This window comes from Mauremys reevesii, linkage group 19 (genome assembly GCF_016161935.1).
Source record: "Mauremys reevesii isolate NIE-2019 linkage group 19, ASM1616193v1, whole genome shotgun sequence".
Taxonomy (NCBI): Eukaryota; Metazoa; Chordata; order Testudines; family Geoemydidae; genus Mauremys; species Mauremys reevesii.
In genome coordinates this window covers 2,644,066-2,664,954 of record NC_052641.1, presented here as the reverse complement: position 1 = coordinate 2,664,954, position 20,889 = coordinate 2,644,066, and the positions used below count along the sequence as shown (strand labels likewise).

At 48.7% G+C, this 20,889-nt stretch overlaps 1 protein-coding gene across 3 annotated transcripts in view; it reads right to left on the bottom strand.

Moving 5' to 3' along the window:
- Positions 1-9,202: 9,202 nt before the first annotated feature.
- The window catches only part of LOC120386571 (ectonucleoside triphosphate diphosphohydrolase 8-like), a 67,612-nt gene continuing 55,925 nt past the window's right edge, over positions 9,203-20,889 (bottom strand). For all 3 annotated transcript variants that reach the window (XM_039505953.1, XM_039505954.1, XM_039505955.1), the window contains 5 exons: positions 20,074-20,307; positions 18,798-19,070; positions 11,680-11,790; positions 10,525-10,662; positions 9,203-9,697 (listed from right to left, as the gene is read on the bottom strand). In XM_039505953.1, coding sequence (XP_039361887.1) covers positions 9,515-9,697; positions 10,525-10,662; positions 11,680-11,790; positions 18,798-19,070; positions 20,074-20,307 — 939 coding nt within the window. In that variant the 3' untranslated portion in view covers positions 9,203-9,514. The remainder of the gene's footprint in view (positions 9,698-10,524; positions 10,663-11,679; positions 11,791-18,797; positions 19,071-20,073; positions 20,308-20,889) is intronic.

Here is a 20,889-nt window from a genome sequence, read left to right as displayed (position 1 = left end):
TGTCTGAGCTTGAGGTGACAGGGTGGCTCGGGGAATACGGCAGAGAGGGTGAGTGGTGTGGGCAGGGGCCATGTCTTACTGGATTTGGGGTGCAGGGGGAAGCTGGAAGGGTGCTGGGGTTGGGACTGGTGAGGCAAGAAGTATTGGCTACAGTGCCAGGAGACTCCAGTGCCAGCTGGAGCAAAGCAGAGTCTCCTCCTGGTCCAGTGAGCACCAGCCAACATATTTGGAAGTGCCTGGCTGCAGGGGAGCTGCAGCAGCTCTGCAGAGGCAGGGACTTGCCCTTTGGCTGTCACCAATGAGGGGCTGGTTGTGGCACACAGGGGTGTCGGTTACAGACTGGGTGTTCAGGCCAGGCTCCAGACACTGCCCTGGCTCAGGGTTACAAAAGGTTAATATGGCAGGGGGTCAGACTCTTTACCCTGGCTTATACATGTGTAAGGGAGAGAGAGGAGAGGCAGGCACAGGTGCCACATGGGAAAGCCACCCTGGCATGTGAGGCTGCAAGTTGTGGGCTGCTGTACAAAGAACTCGATTTCCCATCAAATCCAATCAGACTGGGTGCCTCTTCCCAAGCTGATCATTGTGCCACCTTGTCACTGGCTCCCAGCCGACCTGTGACAGGCCCTGCTAAAGTGAGTGCCCAGCCCAGCTCCCTCTCGGGATAAGTGAGTGCCCAAGCAGCAGGACACTAGTTAATTACCTGGATCTTATAAAGGGTTATGGGGACTCAGGCAGGTGAGAATGCCCAGAAGAGGCCCCTGGAGAAAGAATTCCTCAGGGCAGCGAGCTAGGAATCTACCCCTGGTGGCCTGTCCTAGGGAACAGAGGTGCTGGGCAGAGGAACTGTCCCCAGAATGCAGAAAGAGAAAAGGAGAGGACTTCTGGGGAAGAGTGGGGACTGGTGAGGAAGCCCAGTGGGAAAGGAAGCCAAGAATAGGGTTGCCAGTTTGGATGGACATGTTCCTGGAGGTTTCATCACATGACATAATCTTTAATTACCAATGAATCGTGAATTCCTGGACACTCAACAATCCTGGAGGGTTGACAACCCAAACCAAGGAAGAGTGTTCCTGGTGTGAAAGGCTACAAAAGCGAAGGGGTATGAAGGCCTTGTCTCCATGGAAGGACTTCACCAGGTAGCGGTAGGCTCCCTAACTGAGAGGAATTATATGCTGCTCTGAGGAAACCAGGGACATTATGGTTTAACCTCTGTGTGGCCCTTGACCCAAGAGGACCGAGGCCCTTCCTGAGCTGATGACAAGTGGCCCTGACTCCAGAGGAGGGCTCTGAATCATGAGGGGCTCACTAGTCAGGGACCTGGACATAAGTGGAAATGTTGGACTAAAGTTAACGCAGCCTCTTCCTACTGCTTAGGATACTGGATGGAGCCTGTTTGGGTAATGGTTTGCCTTTGGGTTAGATAAACTAGGCCCCTGAAGGGACACTGCTCACTATACATCTGTCTCTTTAGACTTATTGAAAGTCCATTGGGGAAACTGAGGTAGAGATGTAATTATGGTTCTGCACAGGGTGGGGGGGCTCCAAGTTTGAGGGCCCCCAGTACAGACTTCCAAATAACTCACTAAACATGCTTGTAAATAAAATAAAAATCCTGCACTTGCCAGTTCTTTCTGGGTCCCCCCAACACATTCACAAGCACAAACTCTGAGGGGCTGGACATTCCAGCACAGGGGCTGCAGCATGTGGCTACTGCCCCACTGAGGCAGCCAGAGATGCAGTGTTCTAAAGCCCTGGCAATTCCAGGCCTTTGCATGTGGAGTTGAACCTCTGAACAATGCAGTGGAGGTGGATGTAGCTTGTAAACAACTATGCCAACTGGACTAAGTAGATATGCATCAGTGACTGCCTTGTAGTTAAATGTAATGGCCCAATTAGGTGATTATTTGAGGGAGCTGGAGCAGTTTGGGTTCAGGAGTCAGTGTAAGAATAGTGCAGGTGGGTAAAGGACTCAACCATCCTTTGTGATGAAGCCCCCTAAGGTGTGTATGTCCTGGCTGATGAACACACAAGGTGTTATGGATCTATATATATATAGAGAGAGAGAGAGAGACCGACCTATCTCCTAGAACTGGATGGGACCCTGAAAGGTCATTGACCCCAGCCCCCTGCCTTCACTAGGCAGGACCAAGTACTGATTTTGCCCCAGATCCCTAAGTGGCCCCCTCAGGGATTGAACTCACAACTCTGGGTTTAGCAGGCCAATGCTCAAACCACTGAGCTATCCCTCCCCTCTCTACAGCTATTAAACCCTATGGGCTATAGGCTGCAGGAACCTGGGACTGCTTATTTCTGCAGCAGCATCTCTTCTGCTGCTGCTTAGGGGCTATTAAAGAGGCAGTGGCACATGCTCATGTCATGCTGGACGTCACCTTGGAGAGGAAGTTTTATTCCACTCCGAGGATAAAATCAGACTCACAAGTAGGGCCTGGATCTCCTTTCATACAGTCTGCATCAGCTCTTGTGTGGGTGGGGGGCTGATGCTGGGATTGTTCCCCAGCCTGTCTGCTCTCCCTTGCACCCCAGCTTTTAGAATGATGGTAGGAAGAGCCCCCTCCCCTTGAAAGTCCCATAGAGAGGTCACAAGAACCCAGTAGGATGGCCAAAGCTGGGGGCATAGTTCAGCTCACATCTAACCCATCACTCATGCTGACACGCTACTGTACCTTGTGATCAGGTTCTCACTGAGCTCCCAAGTCATCTTAGAGCCCCTGAGAACTCTGCAATAATATTAAGACCCACGGCTGGGTTTTCTGCTTCCTGTAGCAACATTCTTTAGACTTTGCAGGGTCTTTCCCAACACCGCCTCTGTGACGTGTTGGGGTTCCACCTAGACCAGTGATGGTTTGTGTCACTGCCTGCCTGGCATAACTCTGGGTGCCTTAAATGCTCTGTTTATGCAGCTCACTGCCTGGACACCAAGAGCCAGCAGACAAGCGTGCAGGGCACAGCCTGATTTCTACCCCTGTTAGTGTTTCAAAGTGACCCAACACTCTCAGTCCTAAATTTCCCAGAACTGTTTCCCTGATGCGCCCAGCCCTCTCCTGGGACACTCACTGAAATGATTACACTTGCTGCTCCTGTAAAGAGAGGAACTGCAGCTTGGTCTCTTGCCTGGTGTTACAGTCCCTCCAGTTCAATCAAAGCACCGGACTGGTTTAGATAAAAAGTAAAACAGTTTATTCAGTTACAAAGCCAGGTTTGAAGTGAGTTCAAGGACAAAGATAAAAGGGCTACAAGAAGCTAAAATTTGGCTTAACAAGTCAGTCTTTGTTCAAGGTAATTTCCTCACCAAGCTTCCTTTTCCAGGGATGGCTGGCTGGCTCTGAGCCAGGATCCCCCAGAGTCCCAGGTGCTGGTTTGCCTTGTCGCCTCAGGTGAAGGATAACGGAGGGTTCTCTGCTCCTCTCTTATAGGGCAGTAAAACCTTTGAAAAGTGTCTCTCACAGGTCACTGACCCTGCTGCCAGAGGCAGGAAGGCTCCCTGTGGGTGCGGGTTCCATCTCCTGCAGAGCTTGTTACTTGCTCTCCCGATGGCTTTGTTTGCCTGCCACGCAGATGTGCTTTTCTTTGTCTTTGGTCACACCTTGCTCCAGTTATATGGACACCCAGTCAAGCTAGCGGAACCACATTCCTTTTTTGAGGGAGGGGGGAGAAACCGGTTTATTAGCTCTCCTAGACATGCCTGGTTTAAATACATTTGAGTCATGAGTCCAGCACCGCTGTATAAGTTTTTGCAGGTTGATCATACAGCCATCAGAATATTACTGATAGGGCTATGGTGAGTAGTTGTCCAAGGGCATATTTCATGCCACCTTTTGGGTAAATATCATGACACCAGCGTGTTAGGTGTAGTGTGTATGTCGGGCCTGTTGAGTAGCTGACACAGAGAAGTGACCCACCAACGGGCCGCTGGGTGACAGCTATCAGGACTTCAGTGTTCTTTGTCCGGGGCCACGCACCTCCTCTTCCTTTGAATGTGGTGGCCTGGTATAGCTAGTACTGAGTGCACTGGGTCTTAGTAGCTCCTCATGTTTGGCTCCCAGAAATCGAACAAAGACTGAACTTGCTGTGCTATGCTACGTGGAGGGCACACACAGTGTAGTGATTCATGGGAGTGCAGCAATTTCAAAGGAATCTTGCAAGCAAACAATTGTCCACACAACCAACTGTCATAGGTCTCACCCCCACTTGGAGCTGTTGGGTTCCAATGTGGGGACCTGCCTTGGTTTCCCTCTAAACTAAAATCCTAGTTTAGATCTAGTAAAAGCTGCCACCACCCAATCAGGAACGTGGATTGGGACACAGTCCTTCCCCAAAATCCTTGGGGATCCCAAGAGCCCCAAATCCATGGAGTTCTTACACCCAGGAGAAATAAACCATTCCCCCCTGCTTCCTCCCCTTCTCTTTTCCTAGGAGAGACACCGGGATTTAACTACAGAGGGATACCTCCCCCTCCCCTTTCCCTGAGAATCCACCCAAGGAAAGACCAACCAAGTCCTTAATAGAAAAGAATTTATTAAGAATAAAAAAAAGAAAGTCACTGTCTCTGTAACCAAGATGGAACAATACAGGGTCTAAACTTATTAATCTCTGGAGAGAATTCCCCCTCCTTTCTTTCTCAGTCAAAGCAAAGTAACAGCAAACAGGAATAAAGAATTTCCTTCAGCAAACACACAATTGCAAATGTAGAAATCAAATTATAAGACTAATCCGCCTTTCTAATTAATACTCACTATTGAATAGTAGAAACTACTCCAGGAGATCTTGGAGACATGACTGGCCTCTCTTAGATCCAAAGAGAGCTCTAACAAAGAACACAGACAAAGGCTTCCCTCCACAGAGATTTGAAATTATCTTGTTTCTGATTGGTCCTCTGGTCAGGTGGTCATCAGGTACTGCATGTTAACCCTTTACAGGTAAAAGAGACCTTAACCCTTAACTATCTGTTTATGACACCAACAATATACAATGGTAACAGCAGCTTGTATGTTCTTGTATGTGGAGTGTAGTCAAACCAGAAGGAGCTGGCCCTGACCTCCTCAATGTATCAGCAGCAGGGCAGCTTTCCTGGGCACTGAAATTATTTCAGAATCAATCTCTTGGATCATGTAACACAGAATATCATTTAACCTCCACCCACCCACCCATCCAAACCAACTTCACAGACATATTCTTCACACTTGACCATCCTTAGGATCAGCACCTGCCGTGGGTGACAGAATTCCCTGAACAGAGCCATCCCATGTAACGGGCAGCCCTGGCCTGCCAAAGGGGCTAAGTGGAGGTGCCTGCAATGCCATTTAAAAGAGTGAGTCAGCAAAGCCAACGCCACTCCTGAGTTCTCATCGGGGTCACCAACAGTGCAGCAGATGATTCCACGGCTGCCTCAGCATCTTCACCTTGGCAGGCCCAAAGAGGCCCAGAGAGGATGGGGCAGGCTGGGTCCCCCTGCTGTGGACTCCTGGGTTTGGAGAGCTGCAGGGGATTTTGCTAGAAGTAGCTCTGAGACGGCCACAGTTTGGAGGCCACTACTCTCTGAGCAGCAGTAAGAAGCCTTCCCAGGCAGGGGCGGCTCTAGGCATTTTGCCTCCCCAAGCACGGCAGGCAGGCTGCCTTCGGCGGCTTGCCTGCAGAGGGTCTGCTGGTCCCACGGCTTCGGCGTGCCTGCGGGAGGTCCTCCGAAGCTGCGGGACCAGCGGACCCTCTGCAGGCAAGCCCCGAAGGCAACCTGCCTGCCGCCCTCACGGCGCCGGCAGAGCGCCCCCCGTGGCTTGCCGCCCCAAGCACGCGCTTGGCGTGCTGGGGCCTGGAGCTGCCCCTGTTCCCAGGTGGCCCTTCAGCACGACAGCACAGTGAGCCCACCCCCTGGGGATCCTTGTGTTGAGATTTGTGCACAGCAATTACTTTTCTTCAGCTCATCCTTGTTCTTAGCTAGGCTGTTGGTCCAAGAGCCATGCAGATACAGACACACCCATGACCCTGTCAGCCAGTCTGGGATGGGATGGTGATTCCATTGATGGCTTCCTTCTGATCCATTTAACAATGATGACACATTGCAGATGTGCAGGGCGCTCTGGAGCCAAGCAGCACATGCACCTTGGCAAGACGAGCTTCCACTGCTGATTGCCCTGGGAAGGTTTGTAGTCTTTCTCATCTCTGTGAAAGCAGCAGTTCATGACACCCAGCTATTTGCCTGCAGTCCAGACTTCAGACTGAGTTGAAGCCAGGAGGTGCCATGTCGGAGCTTTTAGATACATTTATTGGTTCATGTTTTTATGCCTCGGAATGACAGGCATTTACTTTCACAGACCACATCACAGTTTCTCTTCTCTGCATGTAAAAATTAGTTTGCTAATGAAATAAAGTAGGAATAAATGCAAAGTCTCTGCGCTTTCTCCAGAGAAAGTAAAACCCAAAGGCTAGCACTAGCAACAGAAATATTGATTAGGAAACAAATCACAGAACTTGACAAAAAATAAGGTAGGAGATGGAAGACAGTGATGGAGTCGGTGTTGCAGGCAGAGAAGAAATAGGATGAAATATACTCCAGTGCATGGGTCAGGGAAAAACTTGTATCCCACTTGAGCCCTGGCTGGATTTCTTTGGTGCAGAGACCTTGTTCCCATTGGAACTATCAAAGAGGCTAACCTTCAAACATCCACTCGAGCAAAATGCCCATGGCTTTCATTACTGATGCATTTAAAGATTTTTGGGGAACAGTCCTCCCACCCACTGGGGGAGCAAGCAGAGGGAGGGAAGCTACTGGGGATGAACGGGATTTGGGTGGTATACAAGGGTGGAACCAGGCCAAGGAACCACTGAAGGCCCCAATTATCCCTCACATCCTGAGGAATTCTCATCTCCTCACCCTCAAAGGGGCTCCTGGGAAAACCCCCTGGGGACTGAGATGGGAACAGACTCCCTTTGGGAAGACTCTGACTGTTATTCTGATATAGCTGCTAATCCTCACTAACACTTTAACACTCAGTTCGCCTTTTAATTAACGTGCCAATTGATTAAATCCATAAGGTAAATTGCAATGGAAAAGTCTCATTAAAATTATATCAAATGCAGGATTGGGCAGCTGTCAGCTCTAAATTTACCAGAGACCAGAGCTAGGGCTTGGATCTCATTTAACCACCGCAGACTCAGGTGATGCCTTCCTAACTGCTAGGGTGGGTCTGCACTACCTGTCGGTCCTGGCGAAGCCTGGCATGGCAATGTATAGCCCTTAGCATGAATTACTGGACCCACAGTGCAAGGGAGGGCTAGCAGCATGAGTCCCTCAGCAGCCCAGAGTCCCTACATGTGGGAGCAGAAAGCGAGAGACGGTTTCACAGGCCTGCCCCTCCCAAGAATGTTTGTTAAAAACCAGTAGCTAGAGCCATTCAAGACAATGTATGTATGTAACCTGTGGTGGGAGAGCATGGGACTCATGTTAGAGCTCAGTGAATAACTGACTTTTTTCAGATCTCTGCAAGTTCCAAAAAATTGAAAAAACCCACAAAAATACGGTTCTGCTCGAGCTGAATCCAAAAATTCCAGTGGCTCAAAAATGTCCATTGTTTGGATTGACCCCCAAATGCTTTGTTTTCAGGCATTGTAAAAGGGCTAGATTCTCACAATGGCCATTGGAGGAGAACACCTTCTTACAACTTTTAGCCCAGGAGTTAGGAGAACTCCACTTGAGGTGGGCTAGAGATTTGAACTCAGGTCTCCCCCCTTTACAGGGAAGGTCCCTAGCCACCAATGCAGGACTCTCTAGGTAGTGGCTGCTGAACCTTTCCCACTGTGTATAAATATTTATTGGAGCAGGGACTCGAGTCTCATCTATGGCTAGATGAGTGCCCTAACCACTGGGCTATGGAGTCAGTCTGTGCTGGTCTCACCCATTGACTATTCAAGGATAGGTGGCCGGTGACCAGGTAGGTGGGGGAGGCTAGCCCCTGACCCCACCCCTTGTGCCCAAGGCCCCACCCCTCCCGTTCTGCCCCCCTCCCCTGCAGGATCCCAGAGCACCGCTGCCAGCCCCAGCGTGCCGGGCAGCACGGCCCTAGCACCAGCTGCCTGGAGTCCCTGCAGGAGGCAGGCCAGCCAGCTCCAGCCGGGCAAAGCACTGGGAACCACAGGAGGGGGCCTGGCTTGGAGGTGGAGCGTGGGCGGGGCAACACAAGGCTGTTTGAGGAGGCACAGCCTCCCCGTGCCTACGATACCCGCTGCCCATGTTATTCAAGTATGTTGTACAAAGTGACAGTGTTTCATAAGAACATAAGAATGGCCACACAAAGCGTCCATCTAGCCCTGTGGCCTGTCTGCTGCCAGTGGCCAGTGCCAGGTGCTTTGGGGGAATGAATAGTTTCAGCAGGAGAGACTGAGAAAGTCCCACACCAAGATATCCTGTAGCCTGGTGGTAAGCAGACTCCTCTGTGAGCAGGAGACCCAAGTGCACTTCCCACTCTACAGCAGGCAGAATTGAACTTGCATTTCCTACCTTGCAGGGAAGTGTGCTGACCACTCAGTGTAAAGGTGGTAGGAAGTCAGATCCTCTTCCAGCTGTCTGGTGAACACTGCTTAAACCCCTTGGGACTCCAGCCTGATTTTATTTTTGTTTTGGGCCCAAATTATGCAGCAAATTTGTGTCAAATTCACAAATAGTTTTGGGTTGATTTTTCAGCTAATAAACCACATTTTTCTGAAAAATAGTGCTTCGCTCTACTCTTGCTCCCTCCACTGATTGGTTCATGCGAGAGGCTTGTGAGCCTGCTACTGGTTGCAGCTAGGGGCACTAAGGCGAGATTTTTACGGGTATTTAGGCACCCGAAGATGCAGTTAGTCACCTAATGGGATTTTCAAAAGTTCCTAAGCCCCTAACTCCTATTGAAACAAGGGGAGTTCATAAGAACACAAGAACAGCCATACTGGGTCAGACCAAAGGTCCATCTAGCCCAGTATCCTGTCTTCCGACAGTGGCCAGTGCCAGGTGCCCCAGACGGAATAAACAGAACAGGGAATCATCAAGTGATCCATCACCCATTCCCAGCTTCTGGTAAACAGAGGCTAGGGACACCATCCCTGCCCATCCTGGCTAATAGCCATTGATGGACCTATCCTCCATGAATTTATCTAGGTCTTTTTTAAATCCTGTTATAGTCTTGGCAGTCACAATATCCTCTGGCAAGGAGTTCCACAGGTTGACCGTGAGTTGTGTGAAAAAATTTAAGTTAGGCACTTAAATACTTTTGAAAAAAATCCCACTAGGTGCATATCAGCATCTTTAGGTGGCTAAATACCTTGAAAACTCCAGCCTCAGGGGTTACTGGCTCCTACTCCTCATGCAATATAGGGCCTAGTTTAAATCTTGCTGTGGGGTCAGTTATATTCTGTGGGTCCCCGCCCCTCAAGTCTCCATTTAACAGGGTGTCTAAGGCCTCTCATTAGTGGAGGGTACGAGATGCTGGAGCCCTGGCCATCTGCTCCTGCTGAATGGCTCCTACCACAGGATGTATATGAGCAAGCCGACGAGGCAGAAAGCCAGAGTCAGGACAATGAAGAAGATGGCAGCGGCCCAGAGTCCATGCTGCTGCCCTTTCACTTGCTCCGGAGCCTCTGCCGGGATCATGTTGGTGAGGTTCAGCATGTAGCCCAGGGTCCAGCCAATGTCCGTGTTTGCTGCCTGCTCAAGGAAAGAGCACCTTGGTATTAAGGGGATGTCCAGTCCTCAAGAGCTGTGCTCTGCTAATAGGAAGGGATAGCTCAGGGGTTTGAGCCCTAGCCTCCTAAATGGCAAATTATGAGCTCAGTCCTTGAGGGGGCCACTTAGGTATCTGGGGCAAAAATCTGTCTGGGGATTAGCCCTGCTTTCAGCAGGGAGTTGGATGGATAGATGACCTCCTGAGGTCCCTTCCCACCCTCATATTCTATTATTCAACTCCCACAGGGAGACAGGGATGCCCAGATTCCTGATCTGCAGTGTGCATAGTCTGCTGCCTGAGAATCACTGGCATGGGCATAAGGAACAGAAGCTGTGGCAGCAAAACACCTTCCTAGCCCTTGGCTTCCAAACCCTCCCATGGGGCACAGGGGAGTCTGGACCCTCTTTCTCATCATTGTGGGTCCTCATCATAAAACCATGTCATGATTTTTGCCACAACTGTGCACAGTCCATCAGCACTCGCTGAAATGCAGCAGGGACCCAGAATCACAGGACTGAGGAGTACTGGTGGAGTTCTCAGGGTGGGAAGCCAAGGATTGCAAGCGAAGGAGTGGAGGCAGGTCAGGACTGAGGTGCACTGGCAGAGCTGTGGGCTGGAAGAGCAGGAGCATAGTCACTGCAGTGCATCGTTAAGGCTGGAGAGGAGCAGGCATGGACTAGCAGGGTGGCAGCCATGCCCTTCATCCCCAAAGGTGAGAGCACCTGTGCCACCAACTGAACCATGCTGACTCCAAGCAGGTTGACGTGCGATTCTTCCTCCTAGCCTCTGCTCTTGGACTCTCGCTTACCTTCATCTGGAACTTGATGCTGCTCCAGCTGGTTTGGTTGAATTTGTAGGCATCAAGCAGAAGCACCAGGATGTAGTTGGCGTTGGCACAGTACTCTCGCAGCCACTGATCTTTCTCTTTGGGGTAGCTGGATTTCAACTGGGGGTAAACAATTAGCACAGGGGAGAGAAGGGACATTGACACCAGCAGCGTGACAGGAGCTCTGAGCCTACAGCAGGGGCAGACTGTGTCCTGGCAGCTCCCTGACAGTCTGAGGTGTGGAGGGAGGGATTGATGGCCACATCTCTCTGGGGTACAGAGACAGGTGCTTGCTCATGGACCAGGCAGCTATTTCCAAGCCCTTCAAATGAGCTGTGATTGAGCAACTTGTCTGGCTGCCCCACCCCAATGTTAATCATGTACAACATGGCCATGACCTCATTCTCTGTCCCCAGCCGGACCCATGTCCAGTCTGTCTCTCCCCAGCCAGGGGGCTGTGTGCCCACCCCAACAGCACCCTCCCTTCTGTAGGCTGGATCTGCGCTGAGAGCGTCCCTGTGCGCCAGGCCAGATGGGGGGCTGTACAGCACAGCAGCTGGGTACATGCGACCTCAGCAGTGAAAACTCCTCTGGTGCTGACTGGCTGTTCCCACTCCTCGGCCCTGCCTGGGGGTGACATTGGTCATCCTGGGGAAGCTGCCAGGAGGGAGATGGTGCTTTGGGTAGTTCTGTCCCCTCCCCTTGATTTAAGTTAATGGCTTGGGACCATTTCACTCCTGATGGTGGCCAGCTGGGAGCCCATCAGCATGGCTTCTGGCTGCCACGAAGGGTACCCCGGAGTGACAGGATGCGCTGCCTCCCACCAGAGTGGGAGTGTGCTGCATCCACAGAGCTTCAGGCTCCTGCCAGCCTGGGGAGAGTGGCTGGGCCTGGGAACTGAGCCTGCACCCCTGTGGGCAGCTCAGAGCAGAGATCACTGGCCCTCTGACCATTGCCAGGGCATTGAGCTTTGTGATACCACCTCCCCCTTCAATAATCCTGGCCTGCCTTGGGCTGTGGGGCCTCCCCTGGGAGACTTCCCTTCCCCCTCCCCTCTTAGGACCCTTTGCTTTGCAATCCCCACCGATGGCCCCTGCCTGTTCCCCTGTAGCCTCCATCCCCCCTCACAGCACGTACGTCTGTCCAGTTTCTCGCACAGAACTTCTGGACAGTGTCCTCGACAACGGCCAGGGGCTGCCCACTGGTCAGGTTGAGGAAGCTGAAGGTGTAGTAAAAGGCAGAGAAGGCCTGAAAAGCAAGAGACCAACAGGTCAATACGAGGCCTGAGCATGGCTCTATTGTTGGCTTGACTTTGAGGAATATGATCCTGTGCATTAACCCCGGCCTGCAGGCTGTGCTCTACCACTTCTCCCTTTTACCAGCTCAGGGAAATCCAGTCTAGGATTGCCACCTTTCTCAGGGCTGGACCCCTGAGGCCCCGCCCCCATCACAGGCTCCTCTCCCTCCCAGCCCCAGAGGTGCCACGTCTGAGGTACATCCTAGGGGTAAGTGCAATGTGCACACCCACGAGGGGATTTTCATTTACAAAAGCTCATTTGAACGTCTTCATTTTTACACACACACACACACACACACACACACACACACTTGCTTCATTAGCAAACCCGTTCTGGGGAGCATAGGAAGGGAGCTCCCCCTTTTGCACATACATCTGGGGTGAAAGGGAGGAATCCTCGCTATATTTACATGGATGTTCCGACTGGGGGACAGAGTCCACACAGTGGGAGTGTGAAAGGAAGCAGGACAGAAGGAGGGAGGCATAGCTCAGTGGTTTGAGCATTAGCCTGCTAAACCCAGAGTTGTGAGTTCAATCCTTGAGGGAGCCATTTAGGGATCTGGGGCAAAACAAAAAAAAGTTGGGAATTATTCCTCTTATGAGCAGGGGGTTGGACTAGATGACCTCCTGAGGTCCCTTTCAACCCTGAGATTCTATGAAACAGGTGCGTTTCATTTGCTGCACACCTGCCTGAGAGGAGAAGAGCACTTCCTGCAGCCTGTCAAATTCCACACTGAGAAACTTTCCACAGTTGGGTGGTCAGGAGTGGGTGGGACAGGGAGGAGCTGTAGACTGTGATTGGCTTGGCTCTGTCCCCCTCCTCCTGAGAGTAGCTGGCATTCACTGTGTAAGCATCTGTCAGTGAGTTAAATTCAAATCAGCAGTGAGTGGCTAGGACGGCCACTGTGGAAAACAGATTTAAAAAAAAAAAAGGACCTTGGGGCTTGTGAAATGGCCCCTGTCACAGAACAAAAAAATGGCCCTACTGGGTCAGAGCAAAGGTCCATCTAGCCCAGTATCTGGTCTTCTGACAGTGGCCAGCGCCAGGTGCCCCAGAGGGAATAAACAGAGCAAGGAATCATCAAGTGATCCATCCCCAGCTTCTGGCAAACAGAGGCGAGGGCCATCATTCCTGCCCATCCTGGCTAATAGCCATAGATAGATCTATCCTCCATGAATTTACCTAGTTCTTTTTTGAACCCTGTTATGGTCTTGACCTTCACCACATCCTCTGGCAAGGAGTTCCACAGGCTGACTGTGTGTTCTGTGAAGAAATGCTTCTTTTTGTTTGTTTTAAACCTGCTGCCTATTAATTTCATTTGGTGACCCCTAGTTCTTGTGTTATGAGTAGTAGTAAACAACACTTCCTTATCTACTTTCTCTACACAGGTCATGATTTTATAGACCTCAATCATATCTGCCCTTAGTCATCTCTTTTCCAAGCTGAAAAGTTCCAGTCTTATTCATCTCTCCTCATACAGAAGGCCGTTCCATTCCCCTAATCATTTTTGTTGCCCTTTTCTGAACCTTTTTCAATTCCAATATATCTTTTTTGAGATGGGGCGACCACATCTGCACGCAGTATTCAAGATGTGGGCGTACCATGGATTTATATAGAGGCAACACAATATTTTCTGTCCCCTTCTTAATTATGCCCAGCATTCTGTTCGGTTTTTTTGACTGCCGTTGCACACTGAGTGGATGTTTTCAGAGAACTATCCACAATGACTCCAAGATCTCTTTCTTGAGTGGTAACAGCTAATTTAGACACCATCATTTTATATGTATAGTTGGGACTATGCTTTCCGATGTGCATTACTTTGCATTTATTAATATTAAATTTCATCTGCCATTTTGTTGCCCAGTCACCCAGTTTTAAGAGATCCTTTTGTAGCTCTTCGCAGTCTGCCTGGGTCTTAACTATCTTTAGTAATTTTGTATCATCTGCAAATTTTGCCACCTCACTGTTTACCCCTTTTTCCAGATCATTTATGAATATGTTGAATAGGACTGGTCCCAGAACAGACCCCTGGGGGACACCACTATTTACCTCTCTCCATTTTGAAAACTGACCATTTATACTTATCCTGTTTCCTATCTTTTAATCAGTTACCAATCCATGAAAGCACCTTCCCTCTTATCCCGTGGCAGCTTACTTTGTGTAAGAGCCTTTGGTGAGGGACCTTGTCAAAGGCTTTCTGAAAATCTAAGTACACTATATCCAATGGAGCTCCTTGGTCCACATGCTTGTTGGCCCCCTCAAAGAATTCTAGTAGATTGGTGAGGCATGATTTCCCTTTATTAAAACCATGTTGACTCTTCCTCAACAAATTATGTTCATCTATATGTCTGACATATATTGTTCTTTATTATAGTTTCAACCAGTTAGCCAGGTACTGAAGTCAGGCTTACAGGCCTGTGATTGCCGGGATCACCTCTGGAGCCCTTTTTAAAAATTGGCATCACATTAGCTATCCTCCAGTCATCTGGTACAGAAGCTAATTTAAATGATAGGTTACAGACTAGTTAGTAGTTCTGCAATTTCACATTTGAGTTCTTTCAGAACTCTTGCGTGAATACCATCTGGTCCCGGTGACTTATTGCTGTTTAATTTATCAATTTGTTCCAAAACCTCCTCTAATGATACCTCAATTTGGGACAGTTCCTCAGATCTGTCACCTAAAAAGAATGGCTCAGGTCTGGGAATCTCCCTCACATCCTCAGCCATGAAGATTGATGCAAAGAATTCATTTAGTTTCTCCGCAATGGCCTTATCGTCCTTGAGTGCTCCTTTAGCACCTTGATCGTCCAGTGGCCCCACTGGTTGTTTAGCAGCTTCCTGCTTCTGATGTACTTAAAAAAAAATTTTGCTATTACTTTTTGAGTCTTTGGCTAACTGTTCCTCAAATTCTTTTTTGGCCTTCCTAATTGTATTTTTACATTTCATTTGCCAGCGTTTATGAACCTTTCTATTTTCCACACTAGGATTTAACTTCCACTTTTTACAGGATGCCTTTTTTGCCTCTCACTGCTTCTTTTACTTTGTTGTTTAGCCACAGTGGCTCTTTTTTGGTTCTCTTACTATGTTTTTTAATTTGGGGTATACATTTAAGTTAAGCCTCTATTATGGTGTCTTTAAAAAGTTTCCATGCAGCTTGCAGAAATTTCACATTTGGCGCTGTACTTTTAATTTCTGTTTAACTAACTTCCTCATTTTGTGTAGTTCCTCTTTCTGAAATTAAATGCTACAGCGTTGGGCTGCTGTGGTGTTTTTCCTGCCACAGGGATATTAAATTTAATTATATTATGGTCACTATTACCAAGTGATTCAGCTATATTCACCTCTTGGACCAGATCCTGTGCTCCACTCAGGACTAAATCAAGAATTGCATCTCCTCTGGTGGGTTCCAGGACCAGCTGTTCCAAGAAGCAGTCATTTAAAGTGTCAAGAAACTTTATCTCTGCATCCCGTCCTGAGGTGACATGTACCCAGTCAATATGGGAATAATTGAAATTATTATTGAGTTTTTTAATAGCCTCTCTAATCTCCTTGAGTATTTCACAGTCACTATCACCATCCTGGTCAGGGGGTTGGTAATATAGCCCTACCATTAGATTCTTATTATTAGAGCATGGAATTTTTATCCATAGAGATTCTATGGTACAGTTTGATTGATTTACGATTTTTACTTCATTCGATTCTATGCTTTCTTTCACATAGAGTGCCACTTCCCCACAAGCATGACCTGTTCTGTCCTTCCGATATATTTTGTACCCTGGTATTACTGTATCCCATTAATTATCCTCATTCCACCAAGTTTCTGTGATGCCTGTTATATCAATAGCCTCATTTAATATGAGGTTCACCCATTTTATTATTTAGTCTTCTAGCATTGGTATATAAGCACTTTAAAAACTTGTCTCCTTTTAGCTGTCTGCCATTATACAATGTAATTGAGTGGGACTCTTTTTTATTTGATTGTTTCTGGTCAGACCCTGCCTGTATTTTATCATTTTACATCCTCTCGTCCTCACTAGGACATAGAGATTCTCTATTAATAGATCCTCCCCTAAGGGATGTCTGAACCACGTGCTCCTCCGCACCTGTCGGCTTTCACCCAGCCTTTAGTTTAAAAACTGATCTACAACCTTTTTAATATTAAGTGCCAGCAATCTGGTTCCATTTTGGTTTAGGTGGAGCCCATCTTTCCTGTATAGGCTCCTCCGTTCCCAAAAGTTTCCCCAGTTCCTAATAAATCGAAACCCCTCCTCCTTACACAATCATCTCATCCACGCATTGAGACCCTGCAGCTCTGCCTGTCTAACTGGCCCTGCGCGTGGAACTGGGAGCATCTCAGAGAATGCTACCATGGAGGTCCTGGACTTCAATCTCTTACCTAGCAGCCTAAATTTGGCCTCCAGGACCTCTCTCCTATCCTTCCCCATGTCACTGGTACCTACATGTACCACGACCACCAGCTCCTCCCCAGCACTACACATAAGTCTATCTAGATGTCTTGAGACATCTATTATTATTGCCGAAACCCAGACTGTCTGAGTGAAACTGAACGGGTGGCAACCCTAATCCCATCCCCTCTTTGTGACTGTGTCCCAAGGGGTAATATGGGGCTAATTGAGCACATGTTCTTATGTAATGTGCTTTCGCATTACTGAGCTGTAAGTGCTAAGCATTAATGTTGCCATGGGGAGAAGGAGATGCTTTCCAGGTTTAAAGGGATGAAGGGGAAGGCTGGTTGAAACTCTTCTGTCAATAGTGTTTTGTGACAGAAAATTGGGTTTTAGACTGAACACAGTTTTTCATGAAGAGTCTCTGGTTTCCAGGGAAAATGTTGACTTCTGTTGAAAAAACAAATGTAACCCATGTGGCTAATAGGAGATATCTCTTTAGGAGACCTGTTGGGGGGTGGGGTAGCAGTGAGTTGTGTCTGGGTCATTGTTGCTAGGCGGATTTAGCACTCCGCACCCAGAAGCCTCTGGAATTGGGTGTGGTAGTTTTGGGTCTGCTCCAATCATTCTAATCGTTCCCTGTTGCTGGGGTCAAGCTCCATGAGGGCAAGGGGCAACTTTTGTGTAAATGTGCTAATGGGGACGAAGTTGTTTCTGTTTTTCTAGTCTCAGTTTTGTATGTTCTTGTAACAGGGTTTTTTCAAAATCAATATACTTTACTGAGTTAATCAGTTAGTTGACTGGCTAACAGTGATGTCAGCAGAGGAGGAGGAAGAGTCTGCATGGATTCCAGCTGAAGATTCCTGCAAGCAAGTGGAGGGAAGATGTTGCTTTTGACTCAGCAGACTGTGTAACTTTGGTGATCAGAAACTCAGGTGAACTCAACCTAAGCTTTTGGGAACTCTGAGGGCTTGTCTTCACTACGGGGTAAGTTGACCTAAGTTATGCTACTCCACCTACATGAATACCTAGGGAGGTGGTGGAATCTTCATCCTTAGAGGTTTTTAAGGCCTGGCTTGACAAAGCCCTGGCTGGGATGATTTAGTTGGTGTTGGTCCTGCTTTGAGCAGGGGGTTGGACTAGATGACCCCCTGAGGTCTCTTCCAACCCTAATATTCTATGAATAATGTAGCTGGAGTCGATGTAGCTTAGGTTGACTTATCCCGGTGTCTTCACTGCGCTGTGTCAAGGGGAAACACTCTCTGGTCGACTTCCCTTACTCTTCTCAGAGAGCTGGAGTACCAGGGTCGACCAGAGAGTGCTCTGCTGTCGATTTAGTGGGTCTTCACTAGACCCGCTAAATCGACAGTGTCCCCAGTAGTGGAGATCAGCCCTGAGTTTCTTCTCAGTGTGTTTCTGTGGGGACTGATCTATTTAGATTTGTTTTCTTTATTTATGTATAACTGTGAAGATAATGTATGTGGATTATAAAATAGCCATGTTATGTTTTAAAATCTAAGTTATTATTTATTAGGTTTCTTTACAAGATTTTATAAAGTAGGTACTTAGTTAAGTTAATTCATTTTGGGATTTGAATGTGGGGAGATTGACCCTGTGCAATCTCCTGGCTGAAAATCCTTAGAGGCTGAATTCTGGGTCTCCAGCTGCTTTTCTGCGTGAATTGGGGTTCGTTTTTTTTAAGCACTGGAGAAAGGCAATGAAGTGAACTCTAGCCCACCCAAAGGTTACACAAACACCCACAAACTGGCAATTTTGATTCAGAAATTTGCAGTGCCTCATGGGAATTGTAGTTCAGGTACCTCATCCCCTTTCTCCTCCATGGGCTGTGCAACCCAGCCAGCCTACACCTCCATGGGACTCCCATGATGCACCAGCAAGATGGGGAGACGATGGGATGGGAAATGTTAGTCCAGACAGCCTTGACAGGAGAATGGGGCATGAGGCACCTGAACTATAATTTGCATGTCGCAGAGGATGTGGTTTAATGTTGACCAAGCCAAATGAAATATTTAAATTTGCTTCCACAAACTGAAACAAACAAACAAACAAACAAACAAACGCCTCCAAAAAAACCCCCAACAAACCCTGGGAGTTTTTAATACAAAGTTGAAATTTTCCCTAGAAAGCTCCTCTCCCTTCCATTTTCCTACCACTGCTAGTGAAGGGTCACCCTGGGCCAGGTCACCAGTCCATTCTGAAAAGCGCTATGATTTCTGTTTTGCAATACACATTCCCTCTCTGTACTGGCACATAGGAAGCTGCATTCCCTTTGCTCAGGGCAGCAGCCAGCCTGAAATGCCCCCGGGTCTGGGGGCATGCACCTCTCACCCGGGTATCAGCTGTGCACAGTTGTCTGAAAGGGCTGGTTTGGGTTTGCTGCATCTGAGTTTGGGGCTCTACCTCAGTCCTGGGCAATTAGGTGCTGTGAGGGAGGCATGCTCAGCCTCTCTGAAGGGGCACAAAGGGTCACCCGAAGAGAACAAGGGGTTAGAGATTGTTCAGAAGAGGGGTCAGAGAGGATTTGCCTTACAAAGAACTCCCCGTTGACCAGAGGCTGGTAGATCCCATCGAATGTGCAGGACTGACTCTGGCCGCATGCCGTGAAGTTGAAGATCTGTTTGATGGCCATACGGCACTCGGTGGCATTCCCTGTGCCCACCAGCGTGGCATTCCAGGAGGCTTGGGACGGGGTCTGTGCCTGAGAGGCCGTGCAGGGTATGCTGTGAATGGAAGCTGCTGTGGTAGTTTCCTGGTATCCTTCAGGGTAGCAGGGGTGGTTAACGGAGCCCTGGACCCCCATGTTCTGGGAACAGTGAAATCACATGGTCATTCGTAGACTGAAGACTCATTCCTATCCCCTGCCCTCATTAAATATGCTGGGGCATCCCAGCCTAAGGGTAGGAATGTACTGGGAGTCAGACAGGACTGGCAGGCAGCTCGGTGAGAGGTTTTCCTTTTAAGACCACTGGCCCAGCTGCTGGGGCTTCTTCCTATGAAGTTGTATTATCATCAGATTTATTGTTGGCTTTGTCAGCCCCAGACCTATCTGTGTGTCTGCAGCCCCCTGCTCTCCCTCTCATGCAAGCCTCTTGTGGCTCTGGATGCACGCTGAGCTGCATGGGAGAAAAGTGCAGGGGCTCCTATAGGCTACAGGTGTTGCCAAGCCTCAGGGACCCAGCAGCCTCCCCAACTCATCTGGCAAAGTGCAATTCAGGTCCTTCGGCATTGCGCACAAACCCTCATGGCCATGTGGCCTCTGAGGTGAGCGTGACGTGATCCCCACTGAATCCCTATAAATCAGGAGGCTGAATGGTAGACAATGCTAGAGTCTCTGAACCCTGGAAGTGTCTGCAGCCTTGACAAGCCCCCCGCCCTGGCCCTAGCTCAGGGTCCCCACAACGCGTAGGTACCTCTGTAGCCACGACCGGAGATGGAATCTCCTCCTCCTCCCTTGTACATCTCAGAAGGGCAGCATCAATCAAACCCCTCCTGTTCTCCCCACTGTTCCTGCCTTACAAGGCCTCCATCAGCCAAGCCCCTGCTTCTCTCCTCATCTCCCAGGGATACCTTGAAAACTTTCCCAGCTTCAAGCCTCTGCTCCCCTCCTCTCCCCCATGCTCCTCCCAAGGCCTGCGTTATACCAGATGCTGATCCTCGCGACCCACCCCCCAGGCCCCGCGGAGCCTGCTGCAGGTGCTCAGCCCCCTCTGATGCTGCTCCCTGTGCTCCTATTTGCATTGAATAGAAATAAAATCCTATTGATAGAATGGGGGTAGAGTCAAACTTGCTACCAAACGTTCTCTTACTTCTGTTATTTTCAGGATTAGCTGCTTCAGCGCCTGATTCTGTCCATAGCAGAGATAGCTGTGTGTGTAGATAGTGTAGGTAAACCCATAGAGCCTGAACGTAGAGGCTTTTGTCTGGTCCGTAATTGGACCAATGGGGATAAAGCTGATTTGGGTTGATGCTCCTCCGAGGTCCAGTGCACCCAGGATCTTGGCTGACTGAGGATGGATCCAGTCACGTTGTTTGGGAGAGTACTGCCAAGACAAAACAGGGATCACATGGAGAGACAGTCCAGTCTTGAGTTATTTCTATGGGATGTGGGCTGTAAGAACTGGTATAAAATCAAATAGAATTGAATCAAATAGAATAAAACAGAAGGGGTTAACTGCACTGCAAAAGTCACCTGACTACAGAATCTGAAAATATAGTCTCTGAAAACTCTTGGAACTGAAATTTGATCTGGTTTCACCCAGGAGTGACCCTTGATTTCCGTTTAGTGTTTAACGGGGAAACTTATTTATAATTTTTCCTTCTCTTTCATCTGTAGGCTTAATAATGGCAGGTTTGTTTGTGTCTGTGTCATCTGATACGTTCTCTGGGATAATTGCTGTACTGAGGTGTCAATAGCTTATTGGTCATGGGGTTTTTAAACTATAACATCATCTGAGAATGATATTACATCATACTGGACTACTGGGAGCTGGCTAGCTTGGAGGTTGATTCTCTAATAGGATAAGGAATCTTTCACCCCTATGTTCCTAGCAGTAACCAGTCTGAAAGTTGTTACCATCTGACGATGGCTACCACCATCTGCTTAGTGTGGTAGCCTCCATACA